The sequence below is a fragment of the Carassius auratus genome, chromosome 2 (genome assembly GCF_003368295.1).
Source record: "Carassius auratus strain Wakin chromosome 2, ASM336829v1, whole genome shotgun sequence".
Classification (NCBI taxonomy): Eukaryota; Metazoa; Chordata; class Actinopteri; order Cypriniformes; family Cyprinidae; genus Carassius; species Carassius auratus.
The window spans coordinates 26,258,683-26,277,305 of NC_039244.1; the positions used below are offsets into that span (position 1 = coordinate 26,258,683).

General features: G+C 41.5%; 1 protein-coding gene across 1 annotated transcript in view; it reads right to left on the bottom strand.

Annotated features, from left to right (window-relative positions):
* Nucleotides 1-327: 327 nt before the first annotated feature.
* Nucleotides 328-18,623, bottom strand: part of LOC113038543 (carboxyl-terminal PDZ ligand of neuronal nitric oxide synthase protein-like) — a 36,868-nt gene continuing 18,572 nt past the window's right edge. The window contains exons 8-10 of the mRNA XM_026196057.1: nucleotides 2,776-2,919; nucleotides 1,651-1,822; nucleotides 328-858 (exon numbers count right to left, since the gene is read on the bottom strand). Of these exons, the coding sequence (XP_026051842.1) occupies nucleotides 530-858; nucleotides 1,651-1,822; nucleotides 2,776-2,919 (645 nt within the window). The 3' untranslated portion in view covers nucleotides 328-529. The remainder of the gene's footprint in view (nucleotides 859-1,650; nucleotides 1,823-2,775; nucleotides 2,920-18,623) is intronic.

Consider the following 18,623-nt stretch of genomic DNA (forward strand, 5'->3'; position numbering starts at 1 on the left):
AATGTATTATATATATTTTTATAATACATATTTAAATAATCTGATATTTAGCTGAAGTTGCAAAATAAAACTCTCCCCACCAATTTAAAGTGCTTAGCTGCTACCAGTCTCAAAGTGAGACTCAAACTGCTTTTCCAATGGGGCTGGTGCCAGACCCAGAGCCCAACAGGGAACCAGGCTTTGCTTTTCTGCTCAAAAACAATCTGAACCAGCCTGAAACCTTGCTACCCTCAAACAGGAGTTTCCACAGGCAGAGTTTCCACTACAGACCGCAGTTTGGAAGGCACCATTTTTAAAAGTCATCATGGTTTTAACACAAAAAATAAATGTGTTAGTTCAGCAGAAGTCGACAGAACAGACCAATGCTCTCCTACAAGAGATAAGTGATTACGGTCACAGGTGATGTAGAAGGATTTTCTCATTGCCAATGAAAACGCGAGATGGTTCTGAATGAGTGCCACTCTTGACTGAGCATCGGCTCCAGCTCTGGCACCTGCCCCAGTGGAAAAGCGGTATCAGATGCACAAAGTTACTGGCCCCAGCTGTCCCGGTCATCGCTCTCATCCGTGTTGGACTCATATCCGGATGCAATACCAGACTCTCTGAATCCAGGGGTGTCCAGTGAACCAAGAAACTGGTTCCCTGGAGGAGAGCAGCCACCCGACTGATCTTCATCCTGACCCTGTCCTGAGTCACGGTCCCGCTCTGGCTTCTTCTCCTGATCTGAAGATTCTGAGAAAAAACGGAAGCCATCAAGCCAAACCAGGCTGTTTGAGACAGAATTTGAGTTGGGCTCACGTGATAGAGCTGGCATGTTGGCACGCAGGGCGATTTCCAGAAGGCTGTCTTGAGATCCCACTGCAGGGAGGAAATGGCATCATGGCATAGTCAGTGATAGAATAACTCAGAAGTGCCATTACTGAGGTGACTTTATCAAGCTAAACATACAATCACCAGAGTAAAGGCATGTTCACACCTAGAATGAAAACTATAAAGGTTTATATAATGCTTATTTGCATCAACATCGATGGATAATAACGATACGTGTGTGCTACAGTTCTGTTGTCTGTTACTTTGAGTGCTCAAGCTCTTTGGTGTCAGATGTATTCTGATTGGCTGTCAAATTTGTTCTGAAAGTGATATCTTGGGATCTAATGTTTTTGAAAGAAGTCTCTTATGCTCACCAAGGGTTCATTTATTTGATCAAAAACAAATTGATTACAGTAAAAACAGTAATAATTTTGAATATTATTACCAGTTTAACTGTTTTCTATATGAATATATTTTAAATATAACTTTTGAACAGTAGTTTATATATAAAAGTACAAAAAAAAGCGCACATGTAAATATTATTGATCAATACCTACAAATACTAATGGGTTCAAGCTGTGTCTGGAATTAATTTTATGGTTCTTGTAAAGACCTATATGAGACCTATAAAGACATAATATGAAAAAGGGCAGCATGAACATTCTTCAAAATATATTCTCTTGTGATCAGTGGCAATAGGAAAGTCAAGAAAGTCTTGGAACAACATAATGACGAGTAAATGGATTTTGATTTTATTTTTACAAATTTTTAAACAAGCAAAATTACTCTTGTGCCTTGCACAATCTCTTGATTGCACACATCTTGAGACTTGAGACTTACAAGGGGAGTTTTTGTGTGGTTGAGTTCGGAGCTCCAGCTCTTGGACGTGATTGACCAGCAGTGAGAGATGCTGCAGGAGTTCAGTGTTCTGCTGCAGGAGCTGCTGGACTCTAGCCTGAGCTTCTGTCCTGGCGCTGGTCTCTACCGACAGCTGCTGCTGCAGTAGAACCACCTACACAACAACAACAACAACAACAACAACAACTACTGCTACTAATGCTTGATTTTACATTATTATTTACAAACATACATACATATATATATATATATATATATATATATATATATATATATATATATATATATATATATATATATTTATTTTCTTTCTTTTTTTCTAAATAAGAAAATAAAACTGAAAGTAGGTGGCGGTATATGTCTTTATGAGTAAGTCATTGGCTGAAATTTCATACTCTTTCGAGTAGGTACTTTTCTAAGTAATTACTCTGTGACTGCAAAAAGAGTACTGTATGTTATATATAGTGTGAAATTGTGTAGTATAGAGGTGTAATGGTACACAAATTTATTTTTGGTGTGCCGAACAAATACAGTATTGTTTTAACCACTGCACAAGCGGAACTTCATTGGCAACTTACAGATATATTTTTTCTTTTGATAAGAAAAAAACTCTTATCTTTTAAATTCTGTCCATTTCTTTTTCAGGAGATTCAAACCAATGCCGTTTTCGCACTCTTTTATGTGGTGACAGATTGCATATAAATACCTCAAATGGCAGCACAGAGTAAATGTAATCGAACCCTTCCTCTTTACCAGAGGCATAGCAATAGGGCAGACAAGGCAGGCAATTGAGACAGAGACAGCTGACCATTTGAACAGTCAGAAATGTCATTATTAATATAACATGGACCATTATATCTGCATCCCCCCTAGGGGGCCCCCTCTTGCATTAAATTGGATGTGCTTGCATTTTCCTTGTGATGCGTCAGCCACCTTTTTTAAACTGGCACAATGCTTATATTATTCATTGACTTGCTAATTTAAATATGAAGAGGATTTAACCATCTTGCATCATTCACGAAATAAAATCAGTGCCACAGGTGTGTTATATATATGCAACATGTAAATTCAACCAAAATGCCAAAGCGATCAGACATGTGATGTGACCTGTGTGGAGGCGGCTTGACTCCTCTGTTCCTGCTGCTGTAACTCCCTCTGCAGGAGCTTCACCTGATGGCTCACAGATAGAGGACTGGAGAGAGGAGACTGTAGCCTGGACGACTCAATCACCAACACTGGCTCTTCAACCACCTGCACGGAGAAACATCAAGTGTTTCGTAATTTGAAATAAGGTGAAAAAACAAAAGAAAAACAAAGATGCAATGATTTTATCTTTGACAATTGGCTTTTCTATTTAGAAGGTGGGACTTATTCCACGTTTGCAGTTTCTCCAATTTTTATAAGAGTATTGTAACGGATATGCAGGTCATCGATTCATGGGTTGAATTCAGGCATATAAACTCCACTCTTTCTAAACTAAATGCCTGGCGCCAGCCTGGCTGGATTTAAATTATTTACGATACCCGTGCGAGCCTCAAAGGAGAAATGAAACACATTCCACAACACACACACATAAGCACACACACACAAACAAACCTTTCTTAACGTTCTTTACCTTCGTCATTTTATTAATAAGATGTATTTTGAATAGGTTTGTGTATTGCATAAAAATGGTTAATCCTGTTATGCGAGGATTATAAATTGCTGACTTGTAAATGGGAAATGTTTTTGGAATGAATGTTCTCAAATAGAATCTGAGTGTGTCACAGTGTCTGGGTTGTGGTTCCCTGGGGTTCCACTAGATGTCCTCCTTTCTCACAGTGTCCGTCACCAGATCACTTCCTGTTCCCTTATTTGGTCACCTTCCTCCTTGTTGTGTAATTGATTGTTCCCCCACCTGTCTCCTGTTTCCCCATTATCCTTCTGTGTATAAATACCCGGTCTGAGTCTTTGTTACGGAGTCCTTGTGTAATGTCTGAGTATTATTCATGTCCGTCAACTCTTGCCTTGCCTTGCTTTTGTTATTGTGTCTTGTTTATGTTTTGGATTATGTTTGGTTTTGACCCCTGCCTGGACTGTTTACCCCTTTGGATTATCCCTAAATAAACGACTTACCTGCAATTGGTTCCCTCTCTGTGTTTTCCATAACAACGATCGTGACAGAGTGTAACCCTACCCCCTTAGCAGCTCATAAAACTTTATGATCCCACAGGGAAACAGGACAGGAAAGCTAACTCTTAGAAAAGAGAATAGTAACCTTTTATTTTCTCAATGTATTCTAAATGTATTGAGTATTGCCTTTTTGTGCAGTAGATGTTTCCCCATATAAATTGGAGTATCTGCAGTTTTATTGTGTGTTAATAAAAGTGTGTGTAATTCTGCATTTAAATGTAACTTCAAGTTTTGATCATTTATATATGTTATTTTTGGTATCCGTTTAATCGTCATGCTTTGACCGACTCACTTATATAAAGGAAATTAATGAAAAATGTATTAATCTGGAATTACGAACTTGGTAGAATATCACTGCTGAAATCTGATAAGCCATAATTTATTAGAGTGGGTGTTTCCCCAGAGACAAAGGAACTTTTTCCCGCTTCAGATCGCGGACGTTAATTGGTTGTTCACGCGAACAGAGGTGTGAACCATTTCAAGCCATAAGAGCTGACCCAGGAAGTTCCTCGCTCTCTTGCTCTTAGCTTCTGCTCTTTGCTTCCACGCTTCTGACCCTGCTGGTCCTTCTTTGCGGCCTCGGTCCGCTCTCCTATCGCCGTCCCTCTCAGCACGGCGGATGAGAGGACAGACGTTCTCATGGCTCCTTCGGGAGCTTTTATCTCTTTTGTTTTCGTTTCTTTTCCTTACTAAGTTTATTCACCTATTCGCCTCTCCACACGAGGAATACGAATTCTGAAACATTGCTTTGTTGGACCATTCAAATATCGCACGATTCCGCAGCAACCCCGGAAGACACGAGAGAACACGCCTTGCCACAAAGGACAACGCTGCTCCAGCTCACGCTGTTCACACGCACGCTGGTCTGGCGACTCTCCAAAAACCACGCTCACGCACGCTGGACCCATGCAAGTATCATTCTCTATGGAGATTCAAATGCTGCTTAAAGTTTGTCTATGATTTGATTCGTTGTTGTCTTTCAAGGGTTACTGTCTGTGAGTTTGCATAACCGAGCTTAGTCTGTGATCACGCTCTCTCTCTCACCTCTCTCTCGTCCTTTCTCTCTCATTCATTCTCTTTCTCTCTCTCTCTCTCTCTCTCTCTCCCTCCCTCATTTGTATTCCGTTATGTCTTGTACAAAGTTTACTGTCTGTATTATCGCATGCGTATTTACTCTCTGTGATTTTTAGTTTGATGTATTATGAGTTCAATTATTAAAAAACAATATATATTCATGATTGCCCCTGAACCGCTCACATTACGAGTCAATGAAATGTTTGATTTAGCTACACGCTCTTTACTTTTTAGTAAACAATTTCATAATGATAGAATAATGTTTTCATGGCCAGAGAATATTTTCCTTGAATTATAAGAAGTGATAACTTTATTGAAAGTTGATAAGTTAATCTTACGACCGTTTGCTGGACAAACCGATGTTTGATTTGCAGTAATTTACAGTAAGAGATATCACTATAATCGATATGAAGAATGGAATATTGACATAGCGATGCCTTCGTGCCTTAGACGTGTGGAAGAAACCTTGGTTCTTGAATAAGGGCCCGGTGCTGGGAGCACTTTGTCGCCGTGTAACGCTAGCAACAGACGTGTCCCTCACCGGTTGGGGTAGGGTCATGAGTGGCCACCCTGCCCGTGGTCTGTGGAGCTGTCGCCATCTGACATGGCATACCAGTTGTCTAAAAATGCTAGCTGTGCATCGAGCATTTGAAATAATTCCTCCCAGACCTGAGAGGTCACCATGTGTTGGTGCGCACCGAAAACACATTGGCAGTCTCTTATATCAGTCACCAGAGACATCTGCATTCATCTGCATACACCAGATCTGTGGTCCCAGGACAAACTCCTCTCGTTCGGAGCAGTCTATATTCCTGGGAGATTGACTTTGGGAGCAGACATACTGTCGAGACGGGTCGAGGCCCGGGGGGCTTCACCCCGAGGTGGTGAAGTAGATATGGAGAGTTTTTGGACCTTTTTGACCTGAGGGGGCACAACTCGTAGCATCCGATCTCTCAACTGAGGTTGTTGAGACCCTCCTGTCAACGAGGAAACTGTATGCCCTGAGGTGGAAACTCTTCACCTCATGGTACAGAGATTGCCAGCTTGACCCTGTTAACTGCCCAGTTGGTACAATTCTGGAGTTTCTACAAGCCAGGCTCTCTGCAGGGTTAACCCACTCCACCTAAAGGTTTACGTGGTGGCCATTGTAGCTTACCATGTCCCTTCTGGTGATCTATCAGTGGATAGACACCCCATAGTGACCCTTTTCCTCCACGGTGCAATGAGGCTGAGGCCTTCAGTACAGTCCTGATAGCTTTAAAGGTGGTCATATAATGCGATTTCAAATTTTCCTTTCTCTTTGGAGTGTTTCAAGCTCTTGGTGCATAAAGAAGTAGAGCCCGACCAATGTGTTTTTTTGGGGCTGATACTGATATTAGGGAGTAAAAAAGGCCAACATCGATATATTGGCCAATATTCTATGTGTATATTATAGTACAGTACCAGTCAACAGTTTGGACGCTTTCCCATTCATGTGTCCTAACATTTGACTGGAACTATACATAAAATACAGTATATACATGAGCAGAATATATATACATAAACAAATTTTTGCAATGATCACTCAAATGTGGTGATCAATCACTTATAATGATGTGACAAAAGTAATGGAGTCAGGGCATTTAACAATTTAACAATAAACTTCATTATCCAAATTGGGTCTGACATCAGTGTACTGAACAGTAAAGTTAAAGTTTATTCACCTTTAATTTATTTTAATTTAATTCCATTCAACTTTATTCCTTTGAAGTTTTTCACTTCGGAACATTCATTCACGAATTTGCCACTACTGTCTTACTAGAGAAGTGTGAAGCGTGATATAAAATAGGCTACCTCTGTAAATAAATACAATATAAATTCATGTCTTGTACACTTTAATGCCCTTTGAATGTAACATGTACGTTTTCTTGGAACTGGAATCATGGCAAAATCTCACATGAAGTCCACTTCGCAGGGCACTTACGGTCGAATTACACAAAGATTGAATCCTGCTGCCTGAACGAGAGACCTTCTTACTTAAAGTGAAAGTGTTGACTGGTGTCAGTATCTCAGGAACATGATGGCGGATCTCCACTTAATTCAGGGGATCCCTTCAGCTTGAGGAGTCCTCTCAAATGCCACCCTACTCATGACAGCAGCCCCTTTTAACTTTAACTGCTGTGTGCTTCGTTGTGAAAGAGAAACTACTTTGTTTGGCCTTCCAAAAGAGGACACAACTAATCAGTGTTTTAGTTGTATTTACAACACTGTTCCAGAACAGTTCAACCCAAACATGCAGAAGTGTGCAATGCATTTTAGAGCTGCAACTAACGACTATTTTTTGTGTCGACTAATTGAACAATTATTTTTTTCGATTACTCGACTACTCTAACGATTATTTTTATTAAAATAAATTATTAATCTAATGTTATTTTTGTTGATTAGCTAATGAATGCTTCGGATAACTTTACAAAAAAATATAAGTACAACTTCTAGTATAATATTTCAAACTTTATTCATTTTTTTTCCAAAAAATACTTCAATGTGGTTGAAGTGTTTCCATCACATCTGCAGCGTAGACCTGAACCAGGAAGTTGGTCACCAGATAACACGTTAACCAGTTAAACCGTAACACCGGAGAGCGCCAGTATGTTTTCCTCGGAGGTGCTCATGCATCACAGCTGTGGTACACCATATTCGTTTTTGCAAAGGGAACAAAGGACCATTTTATTTGGCCTCTGTTTAAAGTATTCCCATACTTTTGATTACTGTGGTCTCTGTTTTTGTGACAGAATGCAACTTTCTCCATTCCCAGGAGCAGAAGCCGCCATTACGCGAGATGTAAAAAGTGTGACGCGTTGAGGCATTACACGCACGTCAACGTATTTTTGTAGTCGACGTAATCGATGCCATTTGATGATGCAAGTTTTGAGTAAAGTAGAGTAGCGTTTGTTGTTTGTCTCTTCTCCCATCACAAATGCAGACATGGTTTATGTTTATGCAGCGCGATATTCGTCGCAAAGCGTATAAAGACATTAAGTCATTATAATCAGTAATTATGTCCCCACTGGATGCAACAAATGCCTCATTTGTAATGGGTTTTATTGGTGTTGTCTCGTGGTGCCGGGAGACAGCGTCACAGTATGGTAAGGGGCACATGCTTGAGGAATTCAACCAATCACAACACATTGGATAGCTAGCCAATCAGCACACATCTCGCTTTTCAAAACGATGAGCTTTGTTCAAATTGACGCATCTCAGAAAGGCGGGGCAGAGAGGAGCAACAATAATGTACATTATGTGGAAAATAATATGGTTTTTTTTTTAACCTTAAACCACATGAACACATTGCATTACACAAAAATACATTGCAATAAACCACAATGCTTGGTTCAATGGGCTACACAATCATGGGGAAGATTGCTGATCTGACAGTTGTCCAGAAGACAATCATTGACACCCTTCTCACGGTGGGTAAGCCACAAACATTCATTGCTATATAAGCTGGCTGTTCACAGAGTGCTGTATCCAAGCATGTTAACAGAAAGTTGAGTGGAAGGAAAAAATGGGGAAGAAAAAGATACACAACCAACCGAGAGAACCACAGCCTTATGAGGATTGTCAAGCAAAATCGATTCAAGAATTTGAGGGAACTTCACAAGGAATGGATTGAGGCTGGTGTCAAGGCATACAGACGTGTCAAGGAATTAGCTGAACCACAGACAACGTCAGAGGCATCATTCTGCATTGTTTTTGTTGCTAGGTTAGCAGAGTCAACTTATTCAATTGCAACTTCGGCTGACTATTCTAATGTTAACCCTTTAATATCCATAATGGCCATATAGCCCTTCTCTAGAAAAACTTAAAATGATGCCATTTTATTATTTTAATTATAACTCAAAATGCCTGAGTCAAAGCGCCCATGACGAGTTACATGTTGGAAGAGAGGTAGCTAATGCATGATATTTGGGGATTAAAACCATAGACAGTAAAAGAAATGGACACAGCGACTCCATTGATTCAAAGGAGACAAGTGAAGTCAATTAGAAGCAGGCACTTCCTGGGGGTTTAGCATACAGACTCAAACTGAGTTTGATGACGTAGATTGTCACGTGAGCAACTTGTCTGACAAATGTAAGTCTTCTAATAGCTGTGCCAAGAGAAATCTGAATCACCCACCGAATCTTGCAAACGTTGTTGAATAATTTTGTCCCGTTGCTTTTATGTACTCTCTATGGGCTTCTCCCTTGACTTCATGCCTCCACTTCCCCCCAATAGTCTCAGAGACATTAAAAGATTGCTTGCAAACTTCTCCTCCTGTCCATACGGTAAATTCTCTACTGTGCAACAGAGAGTAGAAGGTAATGATGCAATCATTAGACTATTTTTTTCAAAAAACTGCTTCCACGGGGCCACAACGTAAGATACAAGGTAATGGGGCCTTTTATACATTTTCATGTTTCTTTAGAAATAATGAATGGACAAATGGAGTCTTTATTCGCTGTCAAAGTGAGGTAAAAATGAATGGGAGTCAATGGAATTCTAACAGCAGGTGGGGGTCCACTAGCCAATGGCGGCGCCCAGGGATGCTTCAATAAAATATGAAACCCTGCCCCCCTGATTAAAACCTGCCTTGCATTTTGAAAGTTGTATATATTTGATTACTGTAGCTGTATATTAAATGAAGTAGATATTTTCTCATGTTTCTAATGAATTTCCAATATCATTAATATGCTATATTAACGGTGAGTGAATAATATGAATATCATATAGATTATTAGGACGTTTTGTGTGAGTAATTTGGTAGCATAGTTTGTTTTTCTTTTTTTATGGTATCAACAATGAGAGGTAAATGTTGTTTGGTGTCACATTAAAGAGGGTTTTGTGCTTTTAAAACAAAGTAGCCTATACATGCAATTGTAAACTATTTTTTTCTGCTGTCTGGTTCACTGAAAAAAAAAAAAAAACATTTATTTTTAGAATTAACAGTTTTCTACATCCACATTCTATTGTGTTCTAAAGGATTAACTAGCTTTTATAACATGGAGCACATTGTCCATCTAGAAATCCTGCTCTTCAAGAATACAGGAATATATAACCAAAATGGATCCTTACTAAATGTACTTTTAATAACTCTTCCAAATAATTGTAATCATCTCTCCCTCTGTCCTTATGTATAGTTAAACCAGGTTGAGTTAGCTGTGGAGGAGAGCACCTTTGATCACCAGGGAGGTCAAGAGAGAGTGAGTACACTGGTCCAGTGGCACTTAAGTTCTCAGCTTTGTAGGGGTTTTTGGGAATGGAATGGTAGATATGCATATCTACAGGGACCACAAGGATGTTGTACTGGTTGGTTATGTCCGAGTGATTGTGGTGGGCCGGTCTGAGCAAAACTGCCAGGGCCATTTTTCATGTCCCAGTCCAGCCCAATTGAGGCAGTAAGTAAAGGAGCCCCTAAGTATTGAGTAACATGTACAGTCAATTAACATACTTTCCAGAAGGCAAAAAATTAAAAAAAAATTAATTGGTCAGTGAACTCGTGAAATGTGATCCAAAATCATCACAATTAAAAGAACCAAAGACTCGTTTTCACTCAATATCCTGTTAATCTTGAGTACCTGTAGAGTAATACTGCATCCTTCATAACTTCAAAAAGTCTTTAGTTTTATTATATTTATAAGAGAAAAGTAGTCTGTATCGTTTATCCCGGAAAAACACGAGCGGCTGGAGGTGTGACGTGTGGGCGGAGCTAAAAAATAATGAGCGCGAGTAAGCTTTTGCGTTGAGAGCACTAGAAATTGTGACATTACCGTGAGGAAAAAAACATAATCCAAAACAAACCATGGCTAACAGTTAGATTCAGCATATATTGTGACGAGTCAGCTGCCTCCTCCCTGATTGTCACCGGCACCCCGTCCTAAATCGCCGCCCTTCACCAGGCTCCCGACTGGAGTGGGTGTGTGAGAGGAGGGGCGCTGGACGAGTCAGGGCTGGCGGCGTGCGATGGGGCACACCTGAAGGAAGTGGAGCCTCATTACCGCCGCTGTTTAAAAGCCCAACGCGCCTCTCCTCAGGAGACCGGTCTCTTCCCCGTGCATGCACGCTGGTGTCCTCGTGGGTCCAGGAAGGGTGCGTTGAGGGACTCCCGCGCCACAAGAGACGTGAGCAGCCGGACCCGCGATCCGGAGGAGAACCGCACCCGTATACACGGCCGACGGGACAGGATGCCGGGCCGTCCATCCCCTACCAGCGCCGCGGCCAACGAGAGAGACGCGGCCGCTAGGAGAAGCCGCCGCCCCTCGCGCCCCGGACCAAGGAGGGGAGCGCGTGCGGCCGCCGGACTCCGCCCCTTGCCTGGACCCTCCCTTGATGAACACTGCCCGACCTACACAAATCCCGCAGCACAACGAGGACACCAGATTCCCTGTTATTTTGGACACTTTCCCTATTTTGGCCACTTTTATTCCCTGTTATTTTATGATTTCTGTTAATAAAAGCCTCTCCGAGGCCTGACGCCACGCCCACTGTGTCTGTCTTGTGCTCCTCCCGTGACACTGGTGGAGAATGCGGGCAAGGCGGAGCCTAGACAGCGCAGTTGGGAAACGTCTGGTGACGTCACTCCCTCTCGCTTGCAAACGTTCGTGAGAACCCAGACTGGGACGGAGGAAAACTGGGGACAGCCTCCCAGCCACAAAAGGGGTAAGTGACTTCTGTTATTGTCATTTTACCCTGTGGTTGGTTGAGGCTGTCACTAAAACCCGGTTTCTCTGTCCCTGTTCTGGTGCGCTGCGAGAGGGAGGACCGCCCGGAGAGGAATCCCCGCCCACTCCGACCGTTTGGAGTCTGGTGGAGGATGGTAGCACTCCCGTGTGGGTGGCGCCCTGGGGACGGGGATGTCGCTTGGGAGGGGGAATGTGACGAGTCAGCTGCCTCCTCCCTGATTGTCACCGGCACCCCGTCCTAAATCGCCGCCCTTCACCAGGCTCCCGACTGGAGTGGGTGTGTGAGAGGAGGGGCGCTGGACGAGTCAGGGCTGGCGGCGTGCGATGGGGCACACCTGAAGGAAGTGGAGCCTCATTACCGCCGCTGTTTAAAAGCCCAACGCGCCTCTCCTCAGGAGACCGGTCTCTTCCCCGTGCATGCACGCTGGTGTCCTCGTGGGTCCAGGAAGGGTGCGTTGAGGGACTCCCGCGCCACAAGAGACGTGAGCAGCCGGACCCGCGATCCGGAGGAGAACCGCACCCGTATACACGGCCGACGGGACAGGATGCCGGGCCGTCCATCCCCTACCAGCGCCGCGGCCGACGAGAGAGATGCGGCCGCTAGAGGAAGCCGCCGCCCCTCGCGCCCCGGACCAAGGAGGGGAGCGCGTGCGGCCGCCGGACTCCGCCCCTTGCCTGGACCCTTCCTCAATGAACACTGCCCGACCCACACGAACCCCGCAGCACAACGAGGACACCAGATCCCCTGTTATTTTGGACACTTTCCCCCTTTGGCCACTTTTATTCCCTTTGTTTTATGATTTCTGTTAATAAAAGCCTCTCCGAGGCCTGACGCCACGCCCACTGTGTCTGTTTTGTGCTCCTCCCGTGACAATATTTATGGTCCAGAATCAGATCCCGAGGCTGAAATTGAACAAGAGCAGCAGCCGCAGCAACGACTACAGCAGGACGTCTCTATGTAGTATTTATTGAAAATGTATATATTTGCTTAGTGGTTTTGGAAAATGACTAAGTTCCACTTTATGTCGTCTTTTTTTTTTTTTTTTTTTAGGTGTACATGTGGGAAGTGCAGTTTGATGACAACATCGCATGTTGTTTACTTGATGTGCTTACGCGCCGATAACTAAGTTAACAACACAGAGATATTTGAAGCAGTTTTACTTACCGCCTGTGGTTCCAACACACGATCGTGACCCTTTGTCGATGGGACTGCATTATCCTTAAGAAATAAACAATATGCAAATCCGGCATCAAACTGGGCCTTGTTTGTAAAACAAGCATCTTCGAAATGCAGGGAACAAACAAAAACACTTGCACAACTCCGTTGATGCTCTGTAAAACTAAACTCCATCCACTGGTCCCTTAATGCTGTTTTTTTTTTTTTTTTTTTGGTAATCTGTGCAGGGTTGTCTTGCCCTGGCAACCAAAAACACACTTCTTTTGGGCCAGTTCACTCTCGCTCTGATCAGTGAATGTCTCTGCTCTGCACTGCTCTACGGGAGCGCACGCTCTTCCGGGAGAAGTGCCCTTAGGACCCATATAAGGAAATTCCACACCATCAAACGTCATGAAAGGAATTAAATTATTTCCTTTACGAAATTAACTCTCCAAGCCAAAACTCAGGAGCTCACAGAAAACAGATACCATTCTGCCATGCAATAAAACAATAAAACTGATCTGGAAAAGAGATCTTCAAGGAGTGTAAACAACACCTATTTACGACCTCCTTCCCCCCTCTCCTCTCCCCTCCTTGCCTCTGACTCTCACTCTTCTCCTCCAAAAGCAAGAATATCCATTTGCCATGTTATATCTTGTGAAAATGTTGTTTTTTCACTTCTTGTTTAGCATAATTTTAAAGGTCTCTGTGCGACTGGTTAAATGGTCTCTATTTCAAAATAGTCATTTATATTATGAGAAAGATCAAGAACTTTTGTAGAATTGTGTTCTGTTGAGAAGAGGTGTGTTCCCCTTTAGGCAGAGATGTATAAAGTACTAGAGAACCATACTTGTGTAAAAGTACAAGTGCTCTATCAAAAAAGTGACTTGAGTAGAAGTAGAAGTGCTCTTTAAGCACCACACTTAAGTAGAAGTACTAAAGTATTCAACATTTTTTGTACTTAAGTATTGCAAGTAGTCTATTTTAAAATTTACTACTCAAGTACTGAAAGTAAAAGTAGAAGTATTGTGTTATGTAGCTATTAAAGAAAGTAGTCAAAAGTTTGAACATATTGTTTTTACTATTTCAAACGATTAACCTAAAGGACAATCACAATTCCTTTGACTGTAACTTCTTGTAAACAAAAAACGGTTACTAGGGTTAGTTAGCCCAATTTGCAAAATGATGTCATTAATAACTTACCCTCATGTTGTTTCAAACCCGTAAGACATCAGAGGGTCATTTAGAATTTTTTGGAGCATCGAAAATACATTTTGGTCCAAAAATAGCAAAAACTACGACTTTATTCAGCATTGTCTTCTCTTCCGTGTCTGTTGTAAGACAGTTAAAAACAAAGCAGTTTGTGATATCTGGTTCGCGAACGAATCATTCGATGTAACCGGATCTTTTTGAAACAGTCCACCAAATCGAACTGAATCGTTTTAAACAGTTCGCGTCTCCAATGCGCATTAATCCACAGATGAATTAAGCTGTTAACTTGTTTAATGTGTCTGACACTCCCTCTGAGTTAAAACAAACCAATATCCCGGAGTAATTCATTTACTCAAACAGTACACTGACTGAACTGATGTGAAGAGAGAACTGAAGATGAACACCGAGCCGAGCCAGATAATGACTCGTTCACGAGTCAAGAACCGTTTCTGTCAGACGCGTCCGATTCGTGAACCGAGGAGTTGATGATACTGCGCATGTGTGATTTAGCGTGAAGAAAACCGACACACAGAGCGTCTGGAACTGAACTGATTCTTTTGGTGATTGATTCTGAACTGATTCTGTGTTAATGTTATGAGCCCATGTGCAGTCAACGCCAATGACGCCATTGCATCGAGTGCAAAAGAATCGGTGAACTGTTTTCTTCAACTGGTTTATTGAATCGAACTGTCAGAAAGAACTAACGTTACTGGTCATCCGAAAACCGATGCAACCGGTTGAACGAGTCATTAGCCGCATTTCCACTGTCGGGCCAGTGCGAGCCAGGGCTTAAAGCGGGCCGGGCGGGGCTCATAGCCTCGGGCCAGTAGCACCGAGGCCAGAGTAGCGCAGGGTTTCCACAGGGGAACTTGAAGCTCCGCTGCTCGTCACTAAAACACGCCCTTGACACGCCTCTCAGAACAACGTCATGTAACCTCATTATTTCACTAACAAAGAGAAGTTATCAGAAAAATAAGAAATAAGTCACTGGAACATGCGCGATCACAAAACGAACATGATAAAAGCGGCCGTTTGTTTGCATGCTTTGTTATTCAAATTCAAAAGCATGGATGTTTTAACTATAGAATAAGTGATACATTGATCATAATGATTTAATTTTATCAAGACTCAAAATTAATCGCACATAAATACACTTTATATTTTATATATTTATTTTTAACGCTTATGAAAATAGCCTGCTTATACAGTAGAGTCTGTATCTGTTTATTTGTAGTCACAGTGGCCTATACGTCACATTAAGAATGAATGATATCTTTATTTTTATAAAGGATCCCGAACAAAAACATTATTATATTTTTATAATAGGCAACATGAGCTAAACTCTCGAGACGAGGCTTGTGATAGATAATATAAGTTAGTAAATACACGATTGTGATAGAGAATAAGAAGCTGACGTCCGATTTCTTCAAGCGGTCATATTTTCCATGTTTAATGTTAATGCCCAGCGTGCATAGTCTTTTACATCGCTTATAAATATTTCTGCCCTGTATGGTGATTTTAATCCACATTGGATCAAGTTATTTCAAACACTCGCTGCTGACTGAAAGTGAGTTTTGAGCTCAACTTATTTAAATAAAGCGTTTAATGCTGGCGTTATAGCGGCTATCTTTCTGAAATGATCCACAGCACATAATCTCTATTTTCATAAAAGCTCCCGAACAAAAATCATTATTATATTTTGATGATATGAAACGTGGAGCTAAACTCACGAAACAAGACGACAGATAAAATGTTACTTAATAAATACACAATTGTGATAAAGAATAAGAAGCTGACGTCTGATTTCTCCAAGCGGTCATATTTACCATGGTAATGTTAATGTTTATCGTGCATAGTCTTTTACATCGCTTATAAATATTTCTGCCTTGTTTAGTGATTATAATCCACATCGGATAAAGTTATTTCAAACACTCACTGCTGACTAAGAGTGAGTTTTGAGCTCAACTGATTTTAAAAAGTCTTTAATGCTGGTGTTAAAGTTGTTTTCTTTCTGAAATGATCCGCGCTGACGCCCTCCAGACACGGAGAAACTCCGCCTTTGTTCGTAACCCCTCCTCTAGCCCCAGCTGGCCCGCTTTGGCCCAAGGATTTCGTCGGGCCGAAAAAACCTGGCCGTTGGCCCCAAGGAAGCCCTGGCGAGGCACGATCAAGCCCTGGAAGTGACAGTGGAAACACGACTGGCCCTGGCACGCACTAGCACGCCCGGTCCTAGCTCGATAGTGGAAACACGGCTATTATCTGGCTCGGCTCGGTGTTCATCTCTCTCTTCACAGCAGTTCAGTCAGCACGCGCAGTCTCTTTTGATTCGCTCAATGATTTGCCAGCTTCATCAAACCTGCCATCTACAGTTCTGGCAGTGGTTTGTAATGGAATGATTCGTAACATTATTATAATTGTAACGAGTAACGATGCAGCACATAAAAAAAATATCGGAGTAAAAGTATTAAACTCAGCGAAAATATGTACCGAAGTAAAAGTGGAAGTAGGAGAAAAAAATAATACTCTAGTAAAGTACAGATACCGCCTTTTAGTACTTAAGTACAGTAGTGAAGTAGTTCTACTTCGTTACTATACATCTCTGCCTTTAGGGGTCTTTGAGAATGTTTAACTCCAACCAGGTTTGACCCTTATGTGACCGCGGGAACCTATTGAACCGATATGACCGTTATGTTTTTACAACTGATTTGAAGATTTCTTTGTTGTCTGGTCTGAGTATTTAAGGGGAGTGACAAAACAGTACGGGGCGATTCTGTAGTCAGATCAGCCCATAGTGTGGAGTGTATCTCATATGCTCCATACTATGTATCTTTTTGAAGTCAGGTATATTATTATTTACTCAAAAATGTAATTGTGTTAAAAACATTGTGCCCATAGAGCACATTGTATAGTTGTTTGTGTTACTACCTGTGCACATTGGCTAGTTAAATTTATTCTCTAAAACACCTGAGTGTTTTGCTATGCATTTTAGAACATGTGTCTTAAATTAGAATAACTGTTACATGTGTGACTATGTTAAATTTGTTTGTCTCCTGCGTAGATCACGTGGTTGTTGCCCATATGACTACAGTATCTGTGCAGGAGCAAAGTTGCCACACGGTTACAATGTGATTCGCAATTGCAAATATCCTTTTTAAATTGGCTTCTATCCAGAATAATCAAATATCGAAATTGATACATAATCAACCTTTGTGATCAGTATTTAAATAGAAACATCACGTGAAATTGGAGTCAGATTGAGCTTGGAGCTAGACTAGGATTTAAACTAAATCCTGATAAATTCAGAAGCGCAAGTAAAAGACCGAATATGCATTAAACCTTCGACCAGGCCGCTGGATTCTGCTCTTTGGGCTGGCGGGTGGATCCTTACAGTCAAACAGACCCATACTCCAAAAAAACTTTACGAAACTTGTGACAAACTGGAAGGAGTATTTTTGGAACAAATGACATTTACTCTTTTGACATGCGCACACTGCATGAATATACAGAGTTTCCCACTGTTGTTGCATACTGTTTTAAAAAGCACTCTAGATATTTATCTCATTAGGGTAGATTGACCTATTTAGGCAATGACCAACACATGAACTGTTGTGCAGTACTGCTTACTTTAAAAAAAAAAAAAAAAAAATTAAGTGCCCCTTCCCACACTCAAAACTAGTCGTTTGTTGATGAGAGTCTTAAACAAGGACTCATATTGTCCTGCTCCACTTCACAGATGCTGAGTGAAAGGGAAGTTTTATAATGATGGGACACATTTACATTTATTCATTCAGCTGACGCTTTTATCCAAAGCGACTTACAATTACTATATATTTCAGAGGTTGCATACTTCTGGAGCAACTAGGGGTTAAGTGTCTTGCTCAGGGACACATTGGTGTCTCACATTGGACACTTATATATGACACTTTATTTGCCAGGAAGAACAGCTCATTCTTTGCGTCATTATGCTATTTCTTCTTTCAAGACTTTCCAGTTTTGGTTTTCAATCCGATCAAGTGTTTACATGTCCTCTCGCTCGGATTACCAAAGGAATAAACCATCCCTTACAATCCGATCAAAATTTTAGTCGGATCTGGCCAATTCAATCTGACTGACATGTTTACATTGGACTTTTTATTCTGATTGTGCTCCAAGTTCTATTACTATCAGATTAGTATGGTTCCATACAGCAGCTACTGATGACATCCAAAGCCTCGGTTAGACTGACTAGTTCAGGAAGCGGTTTGATCTTATAAATTCACAGACCTCTGCCCTGTTAAACATTTTCCAGTTTTAGACTAATAATATTGGCCCTCCTGCCTATTATAAGCAAATACTTGCCATTTGATATCCCCATTCATTTCATGCCAATATGTTTATTACAAAGTTATGTCATGGTATACAATCATTACCATTTGGATGAAAAGCTTCAATGCTTCATCTTGCAATCACTACTTGATCAATGAGGTCTTGACCAAAAATCCTAAAAGCACGACTGTTGGCATAATTGCCAATTAAAATATACCCATACTAGCCTGCTGGCAAAAACTACCCTGAGGGGGAAAAAACAGGCAGGCAGGCAAAGACGGGGCACAACAAGGCAAGATGAACATACACACATATGAAAATTACTCTCAGAATAT